At 39.5% G+C, this 21,991-nt stretch overlaps 1 protein-coding gene across 5 annotated transcripts in view; it reads right to left on the reverse strand.

Moving 5' to 3' along the window:
• UBAP2 (ubiquitin associated protein 2) overlaps positions 1 to 21,991 on the reverse strand; it is a 118,832-nt gene that overhangs the window by 54,372 nt on the left and 42,469 nt on the right. For all 5 annotated transcript variants that reach the window (XM_044756816.2, XM_014838477.3, XM_070495901.1 and 2 more), the window contains 4 exons: positions 6,041 to 6,118; positions 3,951 to 4,061; positions 2,752 to 2,905; positions 1,296 to 1,373 (listed from right to left, as the gene is read on the reverse strand). In XM_044756816.2, the coding sequence (XP_044612751.1) occupies positions 1,296 to 1,373; positions 2,752 to 2,905; positions 3,951 to 4,061; positions 6,041 to 6,118 (421 nt within the window). The remainder of the gene's footprint in view (positions 1 to 1,295; positions 1,374 to 2,751; positions 2,906 to 3,950; positions 4,062 to 6,040; positions 6,119 to 21,991) is intronic.

The raw sequence follows: 21,991 nt of genomic DNA on the forward strand, positions 1-21,991 counted from the left end.
CTGACAATAAATCGATGGTAAGGAGAAAAAGGAGGTACAAAACAAGGTGGAGAATATCTACTGTAGATTAAAGAGAATCAAAATATGTACTGTATAAATCTTGTCTGGATCTTGATTCAAAGAAATCAACTACAACAAGACATTTTTTAAATAATCAGGGAAATCTATGTATGAACTGAGTATTAGATAATAAAAGTTTACTGTGATACTTTTAGGTGTGAAAATAGCATTATGGCTACATGTGAAAGTGTCTACATTTTTCAAAGGTGCTTACCAAAGTAATTAGGGGTGAAGCGACCAAAAAAATCTACTTTAAAATATTTCTGCAGAGAAGAAAGGAAGGAAGGAAATAGACATAAGAAAGCAAACATGGCTAAAATCCTTAAGTGGTGTTGAGTGAGGGGACGTGGGGTTCCCCTTTGTTCTCTCCACTTTTGTCTATGCTTGAAATTGATCATAATAAAAAAAAGTCTAGAAAAGGGAATTATAATTAAAATTTGTTAGATAATTCCAATCTTTGACTGTGCCTGGCAAATTAGTACACAATGTTGCCCTCTTCTGATCTCTGGAAATCATTTACGTTTGGTCCATATAGAAGTTTAGTAAATGATAGTTGGGTGAATGAACAGCCAAGGGAGTTAGTCGTACATGTACTACCTACGTTATCTCTACACTTACTAGTATTTCTGATCAAATGAAATGCTCATTTGGAGAACAGCCACAAGTGCATTGAAGAACAGATCAAACAAAACGTCCATCAACTCAGGCAGCTTCTCCACTGAACCAAAACAAGGCCTGCACATCATTACATCATGTATCTTGATTTTATAACTCTGAGAAAATTCGGTCACCACTCTAAGAATGCGAAACCACATTCCTGAAGTGGTTTAATGATATCTCAAATTAATAAATGTTAAGAAATGATTACTAACAGAAAACAGGGCAGAGGGGAATCAATAGGTAAATAATTTGAATTTTAAAACCAGTATCACCTGGGTAAAACACAGCTGTTACAGTCCAACACAGGAGAATTTAATAATGACATTTTGGTCAGAGCTTCAAGTCTAAATTATTCGTTTAAAGGACCTTCCCAGCTCATATGAAAACAACCAATAGGTTTCCTCAAAATTACATAACACAAACACCGCATGCATAAGCAGCAGTAAACAAATCAGAAGATTTCAGAAGATGACCCTTCTTTCAGAGCACCATGCCACACCTTAGCCAAAGGTCAGAATAGCAACAGCCCACCTCTCCTTCTGGTCACAGGCAACTCCCTCCTCCTACCCTCTTACCTCTACCACGGGCTCGCTTGCCACGGTCTGAAGGCTTGTCCCCTTGATTGCAATCGATTCCATTCTCTTCGCCTCTAACTAAGAAAGAAAAGAGCACCCCTTGTACATAATCATACCAGACAGCTACTAGAGACGAGGACAAAAAGGTTTTTTTTAAAGTCTAAAATTTAACCACAGGGTTCGAAAAACAGGGGGAAAAAAAAATAAGTAAGAGTGGCCCAAAAACTGAACGACAGCACATCTTGCTTAATTCATAGGTGAAAATTCTGAGAAGAAATCACAATGATATGCCACTTCTTTCTTCTATTTAGATTTGCCCTCCCTTAAAGTAAGTTTGCTTCAGAAAACCCCCCTTGTTATGCAACTATGTAAGGCACCCCAAAATGTGCTCATTGCTTAGGCTCAAAGCCTGGAAAGGTATAGAATAGCAGAACAGCAATACCAAGGAAATATGAAGTTGCTGGAAAAATTAGTGTGCAAGACAGGTATTTCCAGGATGCTGTCCACAAGATGCCAACACAGTCTTTTCTTCTCCTCATCCCTATATTGGTATTAATTATATAATACATAAATTTTCTGAGCATTAGTGGCATAGCTTGCTCCCCTCACCTCTTGCAGGGCTTTCCTCCCACAAATCGTCAGTGAAGCCTTCCTTGGCCACTCCATTTAAATTTGCCAAACCTCACCCTATAATCCCTATCTTTCTGCCTTTGTTCTTCCCAATAGCATAATTTCTACATAACACCATTAAAATATTATAATATTAATATGAAATACACTCTCTTTTTTATTGTTACATCTCACTCTATCTCCATTAAAAGCTAAGTTTTAGGAGGGCAAAGATTTCTACCTATTGTATCCATTGCTGTATGCCTCTAAGAGTACATGCTACATGGTAGGTACTCAAGAAATATCTGTGGAATAAATAAATAAACCAGCGGAAGTCTCTAAGGTGATACGTTAAATATTTCCATTTTATTCATTTACAATTTATCTACTTTGGTATGTCTGCACAGCAGGTAGTGAGTGTTGTTTTGGGTGAATGATGCCAAAATCTGGGTCAAAGGGAAAGTACTGCACAAGTCTTCTCTATTCAACAACCCTTCCTCTCGATCCAACCCTCGTCTGTACAGTAAGTCACTGTAAGTGGGGAAGAATAAACAGCTTCGTCTGTTAATAAATGAAAAACCTCCCTTAAAAATTAGACATGCACTTGATTCATAACAGCAGGCAGTCTTAAGACGCACAACAGCCCAGGTCGGTGCTGATATGAAACTGCATCAGTTAGGATGCTAAGGAACTGCGTAGTTGTAGCTCAGTACTAAGTGTTAACTATAATAACAAATGCTGCATTGAGAAACTGAATTTACGGGCATTCGTTGGACCACTCTTTCAGCTTTTCAGTATGCATGACAATTTTCATAATACGAAGTTGAGGATAAAGGTCTGTGCTTACATTCTCTCCCACGATTGCCAACTCTTCCTTTCCGGTTGTTGTTTCCACGTCCACGATTCACTTCTCTCTCACTTCTCTTCTCTCTATTTTCTTTGTTTTCTGAACTTTCTTTTCCGAAATTCTTCTTCTTCCCTCCTACAGTCTCCCATGAAGTCTATCAAAGATAAGAGTTGTCATTCAAAGTGTGTACAATTACCAAGGGTGTGTGCATGTATCTTTCAAACCTAATTACCTATGCTTGCTCCCTACCATTTTAATTCTTTTCCATAGAGTTCTACTTTCTGATGATAAAGACAGCAAACCACTTGCTAAGCTCCTGTTGCTATATAGAACACAAAAGATTACAGCAACTAGCTGAATGACATACACTATATGCTGTCCCACCAAAGAGGCTTTTCCTATGTTGATCTAAGAATAAAGTAAATGCCATTTCCCCAAGTTCCCACTCTCTGCCACCCCCATCTACCTCAGTAGTAAGCCTTCAACCTGTTAATACACCAATTAGCTCAAAGACTACAAAATTACACAAAATGATGCCCTAAAATCTCAGGAATACAACTTTCCCTATTCAGTTATCCAAAGAAACCATGTAAAAACTTTTAACAGTACACAAATAAAATTTGAGGTTTGGGGCCAGCCCCTTGGTAGAGTGGTTAAGTTCACACACTCCACTTTGGTGGCCCAGGGTTTTGCCAGTTTGGATCCTGGGCGCGGACATGGCACTGCTCATCAAGCCATGCTGAGGCAGTGTCCCACATGCCACAATCAGAAGGACCAACAACTAAAAAATATACAACTATGTACAGGGGGGCTTTGGGGAGAAAAAGGAAAAGTAAAATCTTTAAAAAAATAAAATAAAATAAAAGATGAATAGAATAAAAAGCAGCGGAGCCAAGAGAAGTATTTCAGGTGGTAAAAATGTCGACATGTCCACAGAATTTTGGAAACTATGTAAGGCTGGAGCAGATGACCAAGTTCTCTTTTGAGTCTTCAGATTCTATGACTTCATGAAAAAACCATATATAACAAAAACAATAATTTCAGGTTCGTGTTCTTTCTGGTCTTAAAACAAATATGGAATTGCAGCCAAAATCCCCTCCACCACCACCCACCACGCTACCCCAAATAAGGTGAAGCTGAAAATGCAGTATGGAATTGGAGACAAATCTTAGCACTGCAAATCTATTAATAATACTTACCGTGTCTGAATTCCCTTCCAGCAATATATTAATAGCTTTGTTCACATCTCCATTACAGTCATGAAGGGCCACTATGCATTCATCCTGATTTTTTCCTGTCACTTCCATAAGCTGTTGAAATTATAAGAAAATCGTTAGGGGGACCCAGAAATGGCACTCGATATTAATTTTGAGGTTCTTCTATATAAGACAGAAATTATGCAATCCTCCCACATGAAGATGGCCTCTTCCAGATGCTGAGCTTACAATTCAAGAACAAACAGGTTTATCTGTTTTTTGTAGCCACCCCATGTCTTTTCACCAATCCCGGCAGAGTCAAACTACAAATCAACCCTTCTCCAAGCTGACCAAGTATCAGACTATTAATCAGCAACACACACATGTATATACCAACATTCTCAGAATACTCAAGATTGGCTATCAGACTGCTCAAACTTAGTTCAGTGGCCTGGGAGTCCCAAAATTCTGAACTACTCACATATTATTAAATGGGACTATATGTTTCCCAAAGACCAAGTGTATGTGGCTGCCATTAACAGAACATCCCATCCAACTGTTTTGCACAGGACAACGTTCCCTACCTGGGCTACCACTGCTTGGATTAGAACACTCCACATACGTAATACGTTTTAACACCTCAGGGCTCATGAGTGGAATTCTGCAGCTATCACAAACACACTCCTAGACCTTTTCTCGAGCAGCTTCAATAGGGTGCTATGTTTGAAGTAATCAAAGAAATCTCCTCAGTGCATTCTCTTTAACAAGGAAAAATAAGCTACTTAACATTTGCATCACAAGAAACAATCACAGATTAGGCACAATACAAGTTTCTCAATGATCAGTGAATAAATGTATGATTTACGTATCCGCTGTGTTTTAACTACATGTAACTACTTTAGTATGTACTAGCTGCACTGCAACATGGTTTGACCCCAATACTTGAATTGATTTGTCTGTGGTCAAAAAACAAGTTAACAGCAAAGCCCGTTTGGAACCGGGTCTCCTGATCTCATGAAGACAGCCCGTTGCTCCTCACCGTTCTGTCTCTGCTTCTTCCCTGTGTTACGCAGCCAACGGTCTACACTCTCTTCAGCTTTCCAGTGCTTTGGTCTTTGGATATCTACTAATAATGTCAGGTTTTTATCAATGATCTATACCAACCCAATACTTGTCAAATGCAATTGTTAAGATGCACAGTAAGCATCAAAATTCCCCTGGTGACTGGATTAGTAAGAGAAAGAACTAAAGTAAAAATTTTAAACTCTGAACTCCACGACCAGTGTTCTTTCTTGTGTATCTGCTACGTTGTTTAGATAAAAGGTAGTATAACATGTAAAAGTATGTCTCACGCTGTACATAAACCTCATTCCAGAGAATGAGTTCTATAATTTTAATAAATCCTTTTCATGGCCTTCCAAAAATATTACCATTAGCCTGATGACAGCCACTATAAGTAAGAACAAAGAGTTTACATAGTAAAGGGCTAGAGAGTTCACTGTGGGACATTCGCTCCAAGGAACACGTACTGGCAGACCTCTACCAAAAGCTGGACCAAGGTTAAGGGTTATAGCTTGGTTTCTAGAATCTTGAAGAGAAAAGAAGTCTTATGAGGAAAGAAGGATTTGAAATTAATATTAAGTTATCAAAAAGGCCTCTCATTAAAATCCTAAATGAAGACATCATTGTACGATTTAATTTTCCTAGTTTTCCAATATGTTTGGCATCACCACCACGTATGAAAAGGCAATTCAGCTCTTCCTTAACATTAAACAAAATTTTCTGAGAACTTGCCAAACACTAAGTATACTTTCTATACACAGGTATAGACAACGTCAATGTGTTTTCACAAATGTCTAGCTCATGGTTCACATGTAACACTAGTAACTCAGAAAGATTCTACTGCCACGAGGATGAACATATTCAATTCCTTCATTCTAGTCACCAATACAGGCATTTAATCACAAGCTAAAACCAATTAGTTGAGAAAAAGCAAGAAGCATACTTTAAAATTAAAATCTCTAATGAAATTGTCTTTCTAGGCAAATAAGAATAGATTACAAAAAAGGACAGTATCCTTTGCCAGAACATACCTGTTTCACTTTAGCTTCAAACTCTGAATCATTTTTATCGAAGATCACTTGAGCGAGACGCATCTGTTCAGCTGTTGCCTGGAAAGCACACACGACTGTTAAAGATTTGAGCATCAAAAATATAAGTTAGATGCCAAAATCTGGTGCAAACAGATAAACACTCTGAAGTAAAACAGCACTATGGTAATAGACATATTGGTTAACTACATCCTTTTTTTTTTTAAGATTGGCACCTGAGCTAACAACTGTTGCCTATCTTTTTTTTTTCTGCTGCTTCCTCCCCAAATCCCCCCAGGACACAGTTGTATATTTTTAGTTGTGGGTCCTTCTAGTTGTGGCATGTGGGGACGCTGCCCCAGTGTGGCCTGATGAGCGGTGCCATGTGCATGCCTAGGATCGCAACCAGCAAAACCCTGGGCCACCGCAGCAGAATGTGCAAACTTAACCACTTGGCCACGGGGCTCGCCCCATGATTAACTATATTCTTAAAGACCTCAACAAGGTCCCATCCTTTGGCCAAGTGACCTAAAGTTATTGTTCATCTTCCTTGGCCATGTGACTCATTTGAATTTTCCTTCCCTCGGGGAGATGGAGTAAAAAGTACAAGAAAAAGTGCAAGAGGGGCCGGCCTGGTGGCTCAGCAGTTAGGTTTGCACGTTCCACTTCGGCGGCCCAGGGTTCACTGGTTGGGATCCCGGGTACAGACATGGCACCACTTGGCAAGCCGTGCTGCGGCAGGCGTCCCACATATAAAGTAGAAGATGGGCACGGATGTTAGTTCAGGGCCAGTCTTCCTCAGCAAAAAGAGGAGGATTGGTGGCAGATGTTTGCTCAGGGCTAATCTTCCTCAAAACAAAAAAGATAGTGGAAGAACAGGAAGGGGTGGAAACTGCCACAACATAAGCTTAGAACCATCCTTGCTGTCAAAAAGCAAAAAAGGTCTGCTGTCAACCCTAAAAAGGTATTCTAGGAGCCGGCCCAGTGGCATAGTGGTTAAGTTCACGTGCTCCACTTTGGTAGCCAGGGGTTCGCAGGTTCGCATCCCAGGCACAGACCTACCACCGCTTGCAAAGCCACACTGTGGCAGCATCCCACATAAAGTACAGGAAGACTGGCACAGACGTCAGTTTAAGAGAAAAGGCTGTATGTATGTATCTAAATAAAATTGTTTTTAACCACAATAAAAACAACAGTTTTAACAAAATTTGTAAAAAAGAAACTTTCAAGCACTAGTCACCTCTGCAGAAAACTCCTTTCCAGTTGCTTTTTTCACTCAAAATCCTTTTAAAAAAAACAAATTACTGAATTTTTGAGGTTTCCTTTTGTGATATTTTTGGCAACAAAAAATTAGGCATAAAAAAAGGTACTCTTTTCTGCAGTGTTAATAGTAATCTATCAATTTGGTTTCTTAGCTTTGACAAAGGTACCATGACTACGACAACAGGGAAAGTAGGTGAGGAGTATACAGGAACATCTGTTCGACCTCTGTGCAACTTTCTGGTAAATCTACAATTACTCCAAATTAGTTTATTGGAAAAGTGACCCTTGTTAGCTAAAATCTATACTAACTCGCAACATCAATATTTAAAAAGTTAAACAGCTTAAATTATTGAATGATCCTAGAAAAAAAAACCTACAAAGGATCTAATAATAAACAATTTTTAACACACATTCATTTCAAAGAATCTCGCCTGAGGAAGGAGAGTGGGGCAGTTCTGTTAGTATTTTTGGCATTGTAAAAACACTTTTCCCAAGGGCTTCCCGGTCCATGTGGGTGGCTGATTGTACCAGCTCCAGCCAACTTTGGCCTGTTCCCTCCAATCTAATTGCCAATCCTGTCACCCTAGCCTAGGCCTGCTGTGGCCTCAGTTTACCTGCTGCAGATACACCAGAAAGATCTCTGTACAGAAACTCAGTGTGTGTACGTGCTGCAAATTTTACCTTAATCCTCCCCAGTATCCACAAGGGCCCTACCTACACTCTCACTACACCTGCATGCACATCGGACACTCATTCCTGTGACCCATAACCGACTGACAAGTCCCAGCACTGCGCCAAAGGACCAGAGGCGTGAACTCACTGAGCGAAAGGGAAAAACAAAGGACCCAGGACGCTTCCACATGACACATTTGGGTTTTGGGTAAAGGCAACCTTTCAGGAATGAAAGTAAACCATTGATGCCTCTGGTGCTGAACGCCTACGATTAATTTTTGCCCCATTTCCCTAATACCAATACCTTCAACTCCCAGAGTCTCAAACCTAAAAATTCTATGTTACTCATATTCATTCAGCCTTGCTCCAATCCAAACATACTAACGCTCATCGCTTCCCATTAAATTTCCTTAAATTACAAAATTTTCACACACCCCACAAAAAATTCCAATGACCCATAACGTAATCTTCTAGTACCAAAACTACTTATTTGCCACTTACGTATTTTTCTGTGATGTCAAAAACAGAATACGAAACATACTACTTTGTAGGCAGACACACACACAATGTGTGAGTATTGATATCATAGCGTTTATTGGCTACATAACAATTCCACTGGATAGGTCCTGCATTTTACTTACTCTACAGATTTTTCATTACTACCTAAACACTACGAAGATCCACTCTTACATGTACATTTGTATACAAATCCATGATAGCTTTCTTAGAATAAATACAAAGATGTGAAACCAGGGAACCAAAGAAATGTCTAGAAAAATGTTAAAAGCAGTTTCACACCATCTGCTCAAAAATACTCTGCATAAAGGCTGCAAAGGTTTATATTCCACCAGCAGTGTAGATGAGCCTGCTTCCTCAAAATTTCCCAACTTAAAACAAAAAGTGAATTTAAACAATGAAAAATGGTCTGATTTGGTTTAATTTTTATTGCTTAGATCACTAGCAAGGGTAAACTTTTAAAAATATACTAATACAGCAATGATAAAAAAAGACTAAGAGGGAAGCAGTGGAGCTAGATCTTCATTTCACATGCAGCACAGTAAAGATAAGTGCCAACAAGAATCATGAACGAATGCTAATTCTATGGGGGAAATTTCCAGGAGGAGGAGCAGAATATTTATACATGATCTCAAAGCGTCTCCACAAAGATTATTTTTTCTCTGCTAGTTGAAACATAGTAAAAATAAATTAGAGGAAACGGGCAAAACGGGCAAAACTTGGACTGAACGATCAAATGCAACATCCTCAATGAGGGGCAGATAGACATCATGTGACTCCCTTGTGGTACTCTGAGAAATACTCAGCGTCAGTTACATAGTATTCCAATGAGAGATCTATAACCTGAATCTAATCATGAGGAAAACATCAGACAAACTCAAACTGAAGAATATTTTATAGAATAACTGGCCTGCATTTCTTCAAATTTGCCAATATAATGGAAGACAAAGAAAGGCTGAGAACTGCTCCAGATTAATGGAGACTAAAGAGACATGTCAAACAAATGGCACATATGATGATTCTATACTGAAAGGGAAAACGTGCTAAAAAGGACATTACTAGGGTAGTTGACACTATTGAAGTAAGTGAAAATTCCACACTGACAAAATTGGAACATGAACTGTAGGGAACATTGTAGCAATGTTAGATTTACAAAATTTGATAATGGAACCGTGTTTGTATAATGGAACATCCTGGTTCTTAGGAAATACACACTTAAAGGGTAAAAGGCAAAAATGTATTTAATAAACTTTCAAATGGCTCAGAACCATAAATGTGTGTATATAGACACAAAAATACAGAAAAAAGAATATGACAGAGCAAAAGTGGCACCATGTTAAAAATCTGGTAAAGGGTCTATGAGAGTTATCTACACTACTCTTGCAAATTTAAAGCAAAACCAAAATCCCATGGACAACGATATATAACAAAATTAGGCAACAAAGTATCCTCACAAACCTCAAAATACAAATACGTGAAGAAAAACCACCAACAGATACCATATCTGCACGTATCAATTTGTGCCACATGAAGTAAACAGAGGCAAGCCATGGGGTGTCTGACTGGTCTAAGAACAGGAAAACCCCAAAGTAGCCAAGAGGTACTCACTGGAAAGTAAGGTGGGCCGATTTGAGAACAGCAGCTAGCACTACAGGGTTCTGATGACTGCAAGAGCAAGCAGCGTGCCAGCACTGCAGAAAGGGTTTAAGAGACTGGGGTAACCATCACAAACTCTTGAAATCAACCAGCTCCCATCAGGAGAAACTACTAGGAGTAGAATCAAAACTGAGCCACATCTACAGGAAAGGGAAAAAAGGTCCATGGTCAGGGAAAAGAAGAGAGCCGGGAAAACTTAGAGAGCAAGCCAACACAATTACACAGAAAAGAGGAAACATTCAGAAGTTAGAAAATCCGCTCTGCACCATGTGGCCGTCTAACAGCCCAAGAAACTCACGACAAACAATAGAAACCAAAGGTCAAATCCCATACGAAGTTATTACAAGAGGAAAACAATTACCCATGACAGCATGCCAGACAAGTGCCCAGAGAACACAGCCAGGCTGCTAGCTTCCAGTTCAAAATGCACTGAGATATGGAGCAAGAAGAAAACTGTAACGAGACACGAAGAATAGCGTATGTCTGAGTGTTTCTAATTCCAAAATGAAACTGAAGACTAAACGAGAAGGAACACAAAATAAACTTTTAACAGTTAATGCCTCAAGAGAAATATAAGGTGAAAGGGGAAAATATTTAAAGTAAAAAAGAAGGGCCAGTCTGGTGGCACAGCAGTTAAGTTTGTGTGTTCCACGTCAGCAGGCCAGGGTTCACTGGTTCAGATCCCGGGTACAGACATGGCACCGCTTGTCAAGCCATGCTGTGGTGGCATCCCACATATAAAGTAGAGGAAGATAGGCATAGATGTTAGCTCAGGGCCAGTCTTCCTCAGCAAAAAGAGGAGGATTGGTGGCACATGTTAGCTTAGGGTTAATCTTCCTCAAAAAAAAGAAAAGAAAAGAAAAAATAAATAAAGTAAAAAAAACTCTTTTTAAAAAGGAAAAAGAAAAGAAGTGAAAAGATAAGAAGGAATAAGAGAAAAGGAAGTGTCACATATTGAACAGAAGCAAAAAACCTAACCTGAACCTGTGGAAAATACAAACCTCTGAAGAAGAAAACGACAGAAATGGGAGAGTACAAATGTTTAAAACCAAAATTCAGGGGCCGGCGGCCTGTGGTGCAGTGGTTAAGTTCGCATGTTCCACCGAAGTAGCCAGGTTCACTGGTTTGGATCCCAGATGTGGACCTACACACCGCTTGTCAAGCCGTGCTGTCGCAGGCATCCCGTATATAAAGTAGAGGAAGATGGGTATGGATGTTAGCTCAGGGCCAGTCTTCCTCAGGAAAAAGAGGAGGATTGGCAGTAGATCTTAGCTCAGGGCTAATCTTCCTCAATCAATCAATCAATCAATAAAATTTAAAAAAAAAATTCAGGGGCTGGCCCCGTGGTCCAGTGGTTAAGTTCACACTCTGCTTCAGCAGCCCAGGGTTTCACCGGTTCAGATCCCGGGCACAGACATGCTCATCCCACATGCCACAACTAGGACGACCTACAACTAGAAAATACAACTGTGTACTAGTGTGCTTTGGGGAGAAGAAGAAAAAAACAAAGAAGAGTGGCAACAGACGTTAGCTCAGGTGCCAATCTTTAAAAGGAAAAGAACCAAAATTCAAGAAAAATGTCTGGAAAGCAAATAAAATGATGCTTAAATATGTGAAAGAAAACACATCATACCTGAGAATATCTACCCATAACAACCCACACTGAGACATTTTCTAGTAAAAGACCTGGGCTCTAAAGGAAAAAAAACCATTGAGCCACAGGCAGAAACGGCAAGAGGCTTATAAGGGAAAGAAATGAGACTACCAATAAACTTGTCAAAAGCAGTGCCTTGTGCAAAAAGAAAATAAAGTAACATTTGAGATACTCAAGTAAAGGAAATATGAGCCTAGCATTTAGAGCCTACAAAACTGACTTTATACTCAAGTATAAAGGGCATCAATTGTTACCAGCAGCAAACAATGCAGGGAAAATTATTCCCATGAGCCTCTCCTGTAGAATCAACAGCACATTGGCTTTTAGACAACCGAAATAACTAGAGACACTGACGTAAGTATTAATGATGACTATTAAGCACATACTCATTGTAGAAATAAAACTAAATGATGGCCAAAGGGAGAAGTATACAATGGGTACATGAACTGAGTACGCAGATATAGTACAACTATTTCAAAAGGAGGAGAGTGGAGAATCTCTGCAACTTCCAGATGGCTTGCTGGCTGTGCCCTAAAGCAGTCGGGGCACCACCCTGTCCTCCAGGCTGGCATTGGCTGCCACATTATCATTTTTTCACTTGAGAGCCACCTCTATCAAGTAAAACATACTTTTAAGGATATAAATGAGGTGGCCTTGTGTTAACACTATCACAGGAAAAAATATGTATTATCTGTCACATGGAACAAAGCAGGTGACAAACTATTGAACTCCACCAGAGTGACTAATTTATTGTAGATAAACAAAAATGCTGGCTGTTTAATGGCATAATTGACAGCTGACAATATAATACAGGAAATATGAGCCTACCATTTAGAGCCTACATCACTGATTTTATACTCAAATATAGTTCTGTCCACTGGGGAGACCTGTAAACAATGACCAACCCAGTAATGATAAATATGATCAATTACCAAGTTGAGGTCTTTAAATACCATTTCCCACTAAAAGATGCCAGGGTTCCGTAGAGCAATGGCTAATTCAAGGTACAAAGCAGGAAGTGTACAAGATAAGTCTGGAATATCCTATACCAGTTTCTTACTAGGATCAAATCAAAAAGCACTCAGGAGGCAAACTGCAGAGATTTTCACTGGCCAAAGACAGGATAATTAGAACTTCAGAAAGGATAATGACTAGAAATAACTGAAACTCATCAATCATCAATGTTTAAATCCACAAATTCATAGTGATATTTTTTTAAATATTAATTATTCACCTTTGGAGGATGATAGGTAACCAATTTAATTATTTTAAAAACTGATAGGGGCCAGCCCGATGGAGCAGCGGTTAAGTGCAGAGGTTATGCTTCGGCAGCCCAGGGTTCGCCGGTTAGGATCCCAGGTGCAGACATGGCACTGCTTGGCAAGCCATGCTGTGGCAGGCATCCCACATAGAAAGGAGAGGAAGATGGGCATGGATGTTAGCTCAGGGCCAGACTTCCTCAGCAAAAAGAAGATTGGCAGCAGATGTTAGCTCAGGGCTGATCTTCCCCCCCCAAAAAAACTGATAAATATACTCTTCAAATATGTGACAGTCATGAAACACAAGGAAAGTCTGAAAAACTGTTGGAGGTCAGAAGAGACTAAGGAGATATGACAACTAACTGGATTGGATCCTGGAACAGAAAAGGGACTTTAGTGGAAAAACTAGTGAAACCCAAATAAAGTCTATATTTAGTTAATAATATTGTGCCAATGTTATTATCTTTGTCTTGAAAAATGATTCAATAAGACAGAAGTTAGTAAATTACAGCCAGAGATCTGGTTTTGTATGGTGAGCCAGCTAAGAAAGGTTTTAACATTTTTAAAATGTTACAACAAAGAACATGCAAGAGAGATTGTATGTGGCCTACAGAGCGTAAAATATTTGCAATCTGATCTTCATAGAAAAAGTCTGCCAACAGTTGATGTAAAATGTTAACGTTAAGAAGGAAGCTGGATGAATATTAGAGATCTCTCTGTATCATTTTCCAACTTTTTTGCAAATCTTAAAATTATTCCAAAATAGTGATTCCAAAATAGTTTTTTAAAGAAGGAAATAATAGAAACCACAGTAGGGGGACCAGCCCCCTGGCCGAGTGGATAAGTTCGCGCACTCCACTTCGGTGACCCAGGGTTTGGATCCTGGGCACAGACATGGCACTGCTCATTAGGCCATGCTGAGGCGATGTCCCACATGCCACAATTAGAAGGACCCACAATTAAAATATACAACTATGTAGTGGGGGGATTTGGGGAGAAAAAAGCAGAGGAAAAAAAAAAAAAGAAGATTGGCAACAGTTGTTAGCTCAGGTGCCAATCTTTTAAAAAAAAAAAAAAAGAAACCACAGTAGAAATAAATGAAACAGAGAATAAAAAATAAGAAAAATCAACGAAACCAAAACTTGGCTCTTGGGGGGGTTTGGGGGAGGATTGACAAAACTGACAAACCATTAGCTAGAACAACCAAGAAAAGAAAGAGAAAACTCAAGTAATTAAAATTAGGAATGAAATAAGGAACACCACTACCAAGTTGAGAGGAATAAAAAGAATTATAAAAGAATACCCTGAACAAGTGAATGCCGCCAAATTAGATTACCTAGACAAAATGACAAATTCCTAAAACGACACAAACTACTGAAAGTGACTCAAGAAAAACAGAAAATCTGTAATAAGTGATTGAATTAGTCATCAAAAAAGTTCCCAAAAAGAAAAGCCCAGGCCCAAATGGCTTCACTGGTAAATTCTACCCAACAATGAAAGAATTAACAATAATCACCAATTCTTCACAAACTCTTCCAAAAAACAGAGAAGGGAATACTTCCTAATTCATTCTATGAGGTCAGTATTACCCTGATACCAAAAGCAAAGACATCACAAGAAAAGACAACTACAGAAAAATATCCCTTATCACTACAGATGAAAAATACTCCACAAAATCATAGCAAACCAGCAACATACAAAAAGAATTATCCACCATGACCAAGTGAGGTTTATCTCAAGAATGCAAAGTTGTTTAACTTCTCAACAATGTAATACACCATATCAAGAGAATAAAAGATAAAAACCACATGGTAATTTCAATAGACAGAGAAAAAGCATTTGATAAGATCTAATAAAAAGACTTAACAAATTAGAAATAGAAGGGAACTTCCTCAACGTAATAAAGGCAATGAGAGAAAACCCACAGATAATATCACTACTGTTCAAAGACAACTAGGGTATCTGTTCTAGCCAGTGTACTGAAGGGTCTAAGGAAAGTCATTAGGCATAAGCAAAAAAAAGCAGAATATACTCATGAACTAATTTCTATGACTTTAATGTTCCCATTATAAAAACTACTAAATCATAAAGTAGAGCTTCTACTTTATCGCTAGAAAGGATCTTAGAGGTAGTGACACAGTTCACCTCCATGCTGTGCCCCTAAGTAACTTGCTCACAATTTATGCTGGGTGTTAACGGCACCAGCCTCCTAACCACCAGAGGTGTGTAGCGTCCAGTACATCAATCATGCTGCCTCCCAGCTAGGGAGCATACTATTTTATTTTAACAGTCTGAGAATGCAGCAATGAGGGTCTAGGCTAGCATGGCTGTCAGAAGAAGGAAGGATGTAAAGGACGACAATGTTTTCTCCTGTCATTTTATACTTGAAGACTGAGGAAAGTGATTACAACATGTGCAAGGACTGATAAACTGGGAGAACACAGTCCACATTAGAGTTATGGGGAATCTGCGAAAGCCCCCAGTGAAAAGACTCTCATGGCAAGACTCATGGAAATGAGAGCTGGGGATGAGGTGGAAGCAGTCAGCAGTACATAAAGAAAATCACAAGAACCTTAAAGGAGGCAGGATGCCTGTACCAAGAAAACAAAATGAAACCAGCAGAACTTTGTGGAATGAGGGTGATATTCTGTATCTTGATAGGAAACGTGGTTACATAAGTATACACATCTGATAAACTTAAAATGTGCCTATGTGTAAATTTCATCTTAAAAAAGAAAAGACACACAAACAAATATTAAACTCTAATTATATGAATGCTAAAGTGTTAGGGATAAAGTATGTTGATATCTTTAATTTACTTTGAAAAGCATCAAAAAAATAAGATAAGAATGATGGGGGCCAGCCCTGTGGCCAAGTGGTTGAGTTTGTGCATTCCACTCAGCAGCCCAGGGTTTCGCCGGTTTGGGTCCTGGGTGCGGACATGGCACTGCTCATTAGGCCATGCTGAGGCGGCGCTCCACATGCCACAACTAGAAGGACCCACAACTAAAATATACAACTATGTACTGAAGGGATTTGGGGAGAAAAAGCAGGGGGAAAAAAAAGAATGATGGATAGTTAGTCAGACATGATAAAGCAAATATAGCAAAAAGGTAACTGTTCACTGCACAACTCTTTCAACTTCTCTTTGTATTTGAACATTTTCACAATAAAATGTTGGGAGAAAACTTCAGCAAATCACAAAAGGAGCCCTGGAGGAAGGTCAAAAAGAAAGGGCAAAGGAAAAGAAGCGGGAAAACCAGATGTTAAACACACACTAAAATAAAAAGATAAATGGAAAGAAATCCACCAAAGTGAATTGTGCACCAGTTGTGAACACCCACTCACTCACTGTGTGACCAGAAGAACAAGCCTGGTTCAAAGCACTTCAGACAGAAACAAGGCATAAGAAGAAATGTCACAGAGTGCAAGACACACCAAAGCCCGGGGCCCCAGGTGTGAGGTCTCTCTGAAGAGAGGTGTAGGGTCAGTGCAAAGTCATGGGGCAGGGCAAACAGCCACAAATAACAGCCCTAAGGCAGCAATAGCTAAACTTAAGAACTGCCTGTGCTTCCCAAATGCACAAAAAGTACAGAAACAAAGCAGGCTTCCAGTGACTCCATTTAAATGCCTGACATTAACAAGAAGACATTAGTTGACACCCACCAAAGATAATACGCAGAATAGTGATTAATAATAGCGCCTTGCAATAGGCGACAGCCTGGGGCTTCTACATATCTCCATATTTTCATTTTGATACTGCTTCACCCTCACACTTCTAACTGTAAAGTCACTATTCATTACCATATGGAAGGTAAACACCAACTACTAATTTATTCAGACCTAGCTTTTTCAGCTTAATATTATGACTCAAAGATTCTTTGCATTTCTCTACAGTGATATCATCTGTTTTATTCCTAAAAGGGTACACAGCATCCAGACATAACTTCTGAAAGCACAGCTGATGCTCTTAACAGCTGTTGAACAAATACAGTACTGCAATACTAGCACAGCATATTAATGAAATATAAAGCATTTTAAATCAGAACTTTAAATATTTTTTACTTTTGCCGACTAACCTAGTCAAGAAGAAAATTACTCTAAATATTCGATACACAGAGCCCCAAACGTACAGCATGATAGGAAAGTTGTCAGGCTGAGCTCTAGGAAGAGTCAAGAGGTCTGTACAACTTGTGAAATCAGAGGAAAAACCAGATCAACTGGTAATTCAAAGTTGAACAAGGTGTGTGGACCCTCCCTACAATAAACACGAGTGATATCTACCATACAACTGTCAAGTTGAAAAAAGGTCTCGCCAAGAAAAGCAACATCACTAACTCTCTTTCTCTAGATCGCTCCTCCATTCACTTGGCTTACAATGAGCTAAGCTTCTTTCACAATGAAGAATGTGTTGATAGCTTTTCTAGTAGAGCCAAATGTTTTTTGTTGGATCACCCAGAAAATTTTATGGAACATATTATGAGGAAGGAGTATTTTTTTAAAATCATCTTTATGAGGAGGCGGTGGGGGGGGGTGCGGAAAAAAAAAAAATCATCCTTATGCCCAACACCCAAAGATAAACATTATTAACATAGTCTACTAGTCTTTTCTTCTTAAATGTTTTAACAATTGTGCTATATACTGTAATTTTGGGTCCTTCCTCAGATGATCAGGAATCAGGCGTTTTCCATCAAAATTTCAAATATTATAATCACTTTATAACTTATATGGAACATACAATAAGAGTAAAGGTTACCACTTCCTGGATACACCTTATGCTACTTCTAACTCCTTACAGATATCCTGCAAAGTAAACATCATATCCCATTTTACATTTCAAAAAACTACAGTTTTATCTCTGCATGTGATCCTAGAGAAACACCACTTCAACCAAATGACAAAACTGACCACCACGCTGTAGGACAAACTATGTCCTGTACATCAGAATATGATGCCTTAAGAACAGAGCATCATCACTTCTGGGTATTTCTATCAAAAATACATAATCCTTTTCTGATCATAAGGAAGCATCAGAGAAGCTGAAATCAGGAGACAATCTACAAAATAACTGGCCTATATTCTTCAAATATGTCAATGCCATGAACCAGAGGAAGTTCCACATTAAAGGAGATTGAAGAGAACTGACACTTGAATACAACGAATTATCAAGGACTTAATTAGCTAAAAAGGACATTATTGGGACAATTGGGAAAATACAAATATAAGCTGTAGATCAGATGAGTTGATTTCCTGATTTTTTATAACTATACTGAGATTATATAAAAGAAGGTTTTTGTTTTTTTAAAGATACACACAGGGGCTGGCCCTGTGGCTGAGTGGTTAAGTTTGTGCACTCCACTTCAGCAGCTCAGGGTTTTGCCAGTTCAGATCCTGGGCACAGACATGGCACTGTTCATCGGGCCATGCTGGGGTGACGTCCCACATGACACAGCTACAAGGACCCACAACTGAAAATATATACAACTATGTACTGGGGGGCTTTGGGGAGAAAAAGGAAAAATAAAATCTTAAAAAAAAAAAATTTAAAAATACACACAAAAGTATTACAGGGTAAAACAGCACACTTCTGCCATTTACTCTCAAAAGGTTTAGGGGGAAAGGTGTGTGTAGTTTCTCTTTGTAGAAGGAGGAACAAAAGTATAAAGTAAACACGGTAAAAATATTAACATCTGGGAGTCCTAGATGAAGGATATTCAGGAATGATGTGTACTACCCTTGAAACCTTTCCCTAATTCTCAAGAAAAGTTTTTTTAAAAACTGAGGTTCAAAGAGACTTAAGTAATTTATCTAACAGGTAAAGTGGCAGACCCAGGGCCCAAACCCAAGTTTCTGATTCAAAAGAGCTCACGGCCTTCAACACTTCTACCATTGGACATGTGCAGAGCAATAAACATTTCATGGAATAAAGCCTTCCCCTCACTCCCAACTTTCTTAGAAAATGCTTCCCTTGGGGCTGGCCCGATGGCACAGCAGTTAAGTGTGCACATTCCACATGGCAGCCCAGAGTTCGCCAGTTCAGATCCTGGGTGCAGACATGGCACCACTTGGCAAGCCATGCTGTGGTAAGGTGTCCCACATATAAAGTAGAGGAAGATGGCCATAGATGTTAGCTCAGGGCTTGTCTTCATCAGCAAAAAAAAAAAAAAAAAGAGGAGGATCGGAGATGTTAGCTCAGGGTTAATCTTCCTCAAAAAAAGAAAAAGAAAGTACTTTGCAGAGTGATGTCAGGATCATGGGAGAGTGAGCTGTTCCCTTTGTGTCTCACCACTAGGCTATAATTAAATGGCTATTCATTAATCAACAGAGGATTCCCTGCACAGCACAAGACATCTGACAGATCCATGCAGCCATGCATCTGAAGGTGGGTGGACTGGATCCCAGAGAGGCAGTCGAAATAAGTGAGTGCACCCCTCCTCCACCCTGGTGGCAGCAATCTAGGTTGCACGTGCTCACATAGCAGCTGGTGTGAGTATAAGAGGAGGCGGGGGCAGTCCAGCCCACAAGAACACTTTGCAAGTTGTAGCTCAGCCCATGAGAGTGCCCATAATGCTGAGGCAGCCCCACCTGTGGGAACACTCTCCACCAAGTGGTGCTCAGCCGCCATGAAGGTGCCCCCGCCCCCCACCAAGCACAGCAGCTCATCTGAGCCGCCTACAAGCACAGAGCTGGCCCACACATGCAAGAAAGCACCCCACCCCACATAGTGCACAAGCTTGACTGGTCCCCAGCCAATGGCAGAGGTCCCAAACCAAACTGATCAGCCATTGGAGCACAGAGGCCCCGCCTGCGTGTGCATGCATGCATGACCTGCCAAGTAGCTGCATGCAGAATGCAAACGCAGAGAAGCCCTATTGGCTCAACTTCTAGCAGACAGGGAGAGATGAGAAGACACAGCTCCTGTCCCCTAACCCCAGTGGTGGCAGGCGTAATCTGCGACCTGATACTACCACAAATGCGGCAGCAAAGGATCACTTCGTCTAACACCACGAAGAACTACATTAACATTTCAGAGTAGAAAAAAAGAATAAATCTCCAGAAACCAATCCTGAAGTCACAGAAATTTACAATCTAAATGACAGAGAATTCAAAAGAGTTATCATAAAGTAACTCAATAAGTTACAAGAAAACTCAGAAAAACAGTTCAATGAGCTCAGGAATAAAATTAATGAGTCAGAAGGAATACTTCACCAAAGAAATTAAAACTCTAAAAAGAAGAAAAACAGAAATTCTGGAGAGGAAGAAGACAATTAATGAGATGAGAAATAACCTAGAACCCATAAAAAATAGACCTGACGTCATGGAGGACAGAATCAGTGATTCAGAGGACAGAAATATAGAAATGCTGCAGGTGGACGAGGAAAGAGACCTAAGTTTTTTTTTTTAAATGATGCAATTCCTCAAGAAATATCCAACTCAAGCAGGAAAAGCAACATAAGGATTGTAGATATTCCAGCGGGAGAAGCAGAGGAGAAAGGAGCAGAGAGCTTGTTCAAAGAAGTAACAGCTGAGAACTTCCCAAATGTGGGGAAAGAACTGGACTTACAAGTATATGAAGCCAACAGAACTCCTAATTACATTAATGTAAAAACACCTTCTCTGGGGCCAGCCCGGTAGCACAGTGGTTAAGTACACATGCTCTGTTTTGGCAGCCCAGGGTTTGCAGGTTTGGATCCCAGGCACAGACCTACACACCACTCATCAAGCCATGCTGTGGCAACATCCCATACAGCAAACAGAGGAAGACTGGCACAGATGTTACCTCAGGGACAATCTCCTTTAAGCAAAAAGAGGAAGACTGGCAACACTATGTTAGCTCAGGGCCAATCTTCATCACCAAAAAAAAAAGATCTTCTCCAAGGCATACACTATCAAAACTGGCAAAAGTCAATGACAAAGAAAAAATATTAAGGGCAGCAAGGCAGAAGAAAACAACCTACAAAAGAAGCCCTAAAAGGCTTTCAGATTTCTCATCAGAAAACTTACAGGATAGGAGAGAATGGAATGATATATTCAAAATACTGAAAGACAAAAACTTTCAGCCAAGAATACTCTATCCAGCAAAACTATCCTTGAGATACAGTCGAGAAACTATCCTTGAGATACAATGGAGAAAGAAAACCTTTCCCAGATACACAAAAGCTGAGGGAGTTCATCACCACTAGGCCTGCCTTATAAGAAACATTGAAAGGAGCCCTCCCATCTGAGACTAAAAAGGAAATATTTACAAAACCTTTAGCAAGGAGGTAAATAGACAGACTAGGAAAACTGCAGCTCTATATCAGAATAGGTTAGTTATTAAGGGAAAGGGAAAGAATGCATCAAAAGTAACTATGAACACTTCAATTTAGTCACAAACTTACAACACAAGAAAGAATAATCTGTGAAAACAATAACTCAGAAGGAAAAGAGGAAAGGGATAGAACTTGCTTACACTAATGGAAATAAGAGGCTATTAGAAAATGGACTATCTCATCTATGAGATCTTTTACACAAACCTCATAGTAACCACTAAACAAAAAATCAAGGCAGAGCCACAAATCATAAACAAAGAGAAAACTACCACAGAAAAACACCAAACTGAAATGGCAGTCAGAAATACAAGGGAAGAGAAAAAATGGAAATTCAGAACAAATGGAAAACAAGAGCTAAAATAGCAGTACTAAGCCCACATATATCAATAATCACTCTAAATGTCAATAGACTGAATTCTCGAAGCAAAAGACACAGAGTGTCTGGATGGATTATAAACAAGACCCAACAATATGCCACCTCCAGGAAACACATCTCAGCTCTAAAGACAAACATAGGCTCAGAGTAAAGGGATGGAACATGATACTCCAAGCAAATGGCAAGCAAAAGAAAGCAGGTGTTGTCATACTTATATCAGGCAAAGCAGACTTCAAGATAAAAAAA

Source organism: Equus asinus, chromosome 23 (genome assembly GCF_041296235.1).
Source record: "Equus asinus isolate D_3611 breed Donkey chromosome 23, EquAss-T2T_v2, whole genome shotgun sequence".
NCBI classification, from domain to species: domain Eukaryota; kingdom Metazoa; phylum Chordata; class Mammalia; order Perissodactyla; family Equidae; genus Equus; species Equus asinus.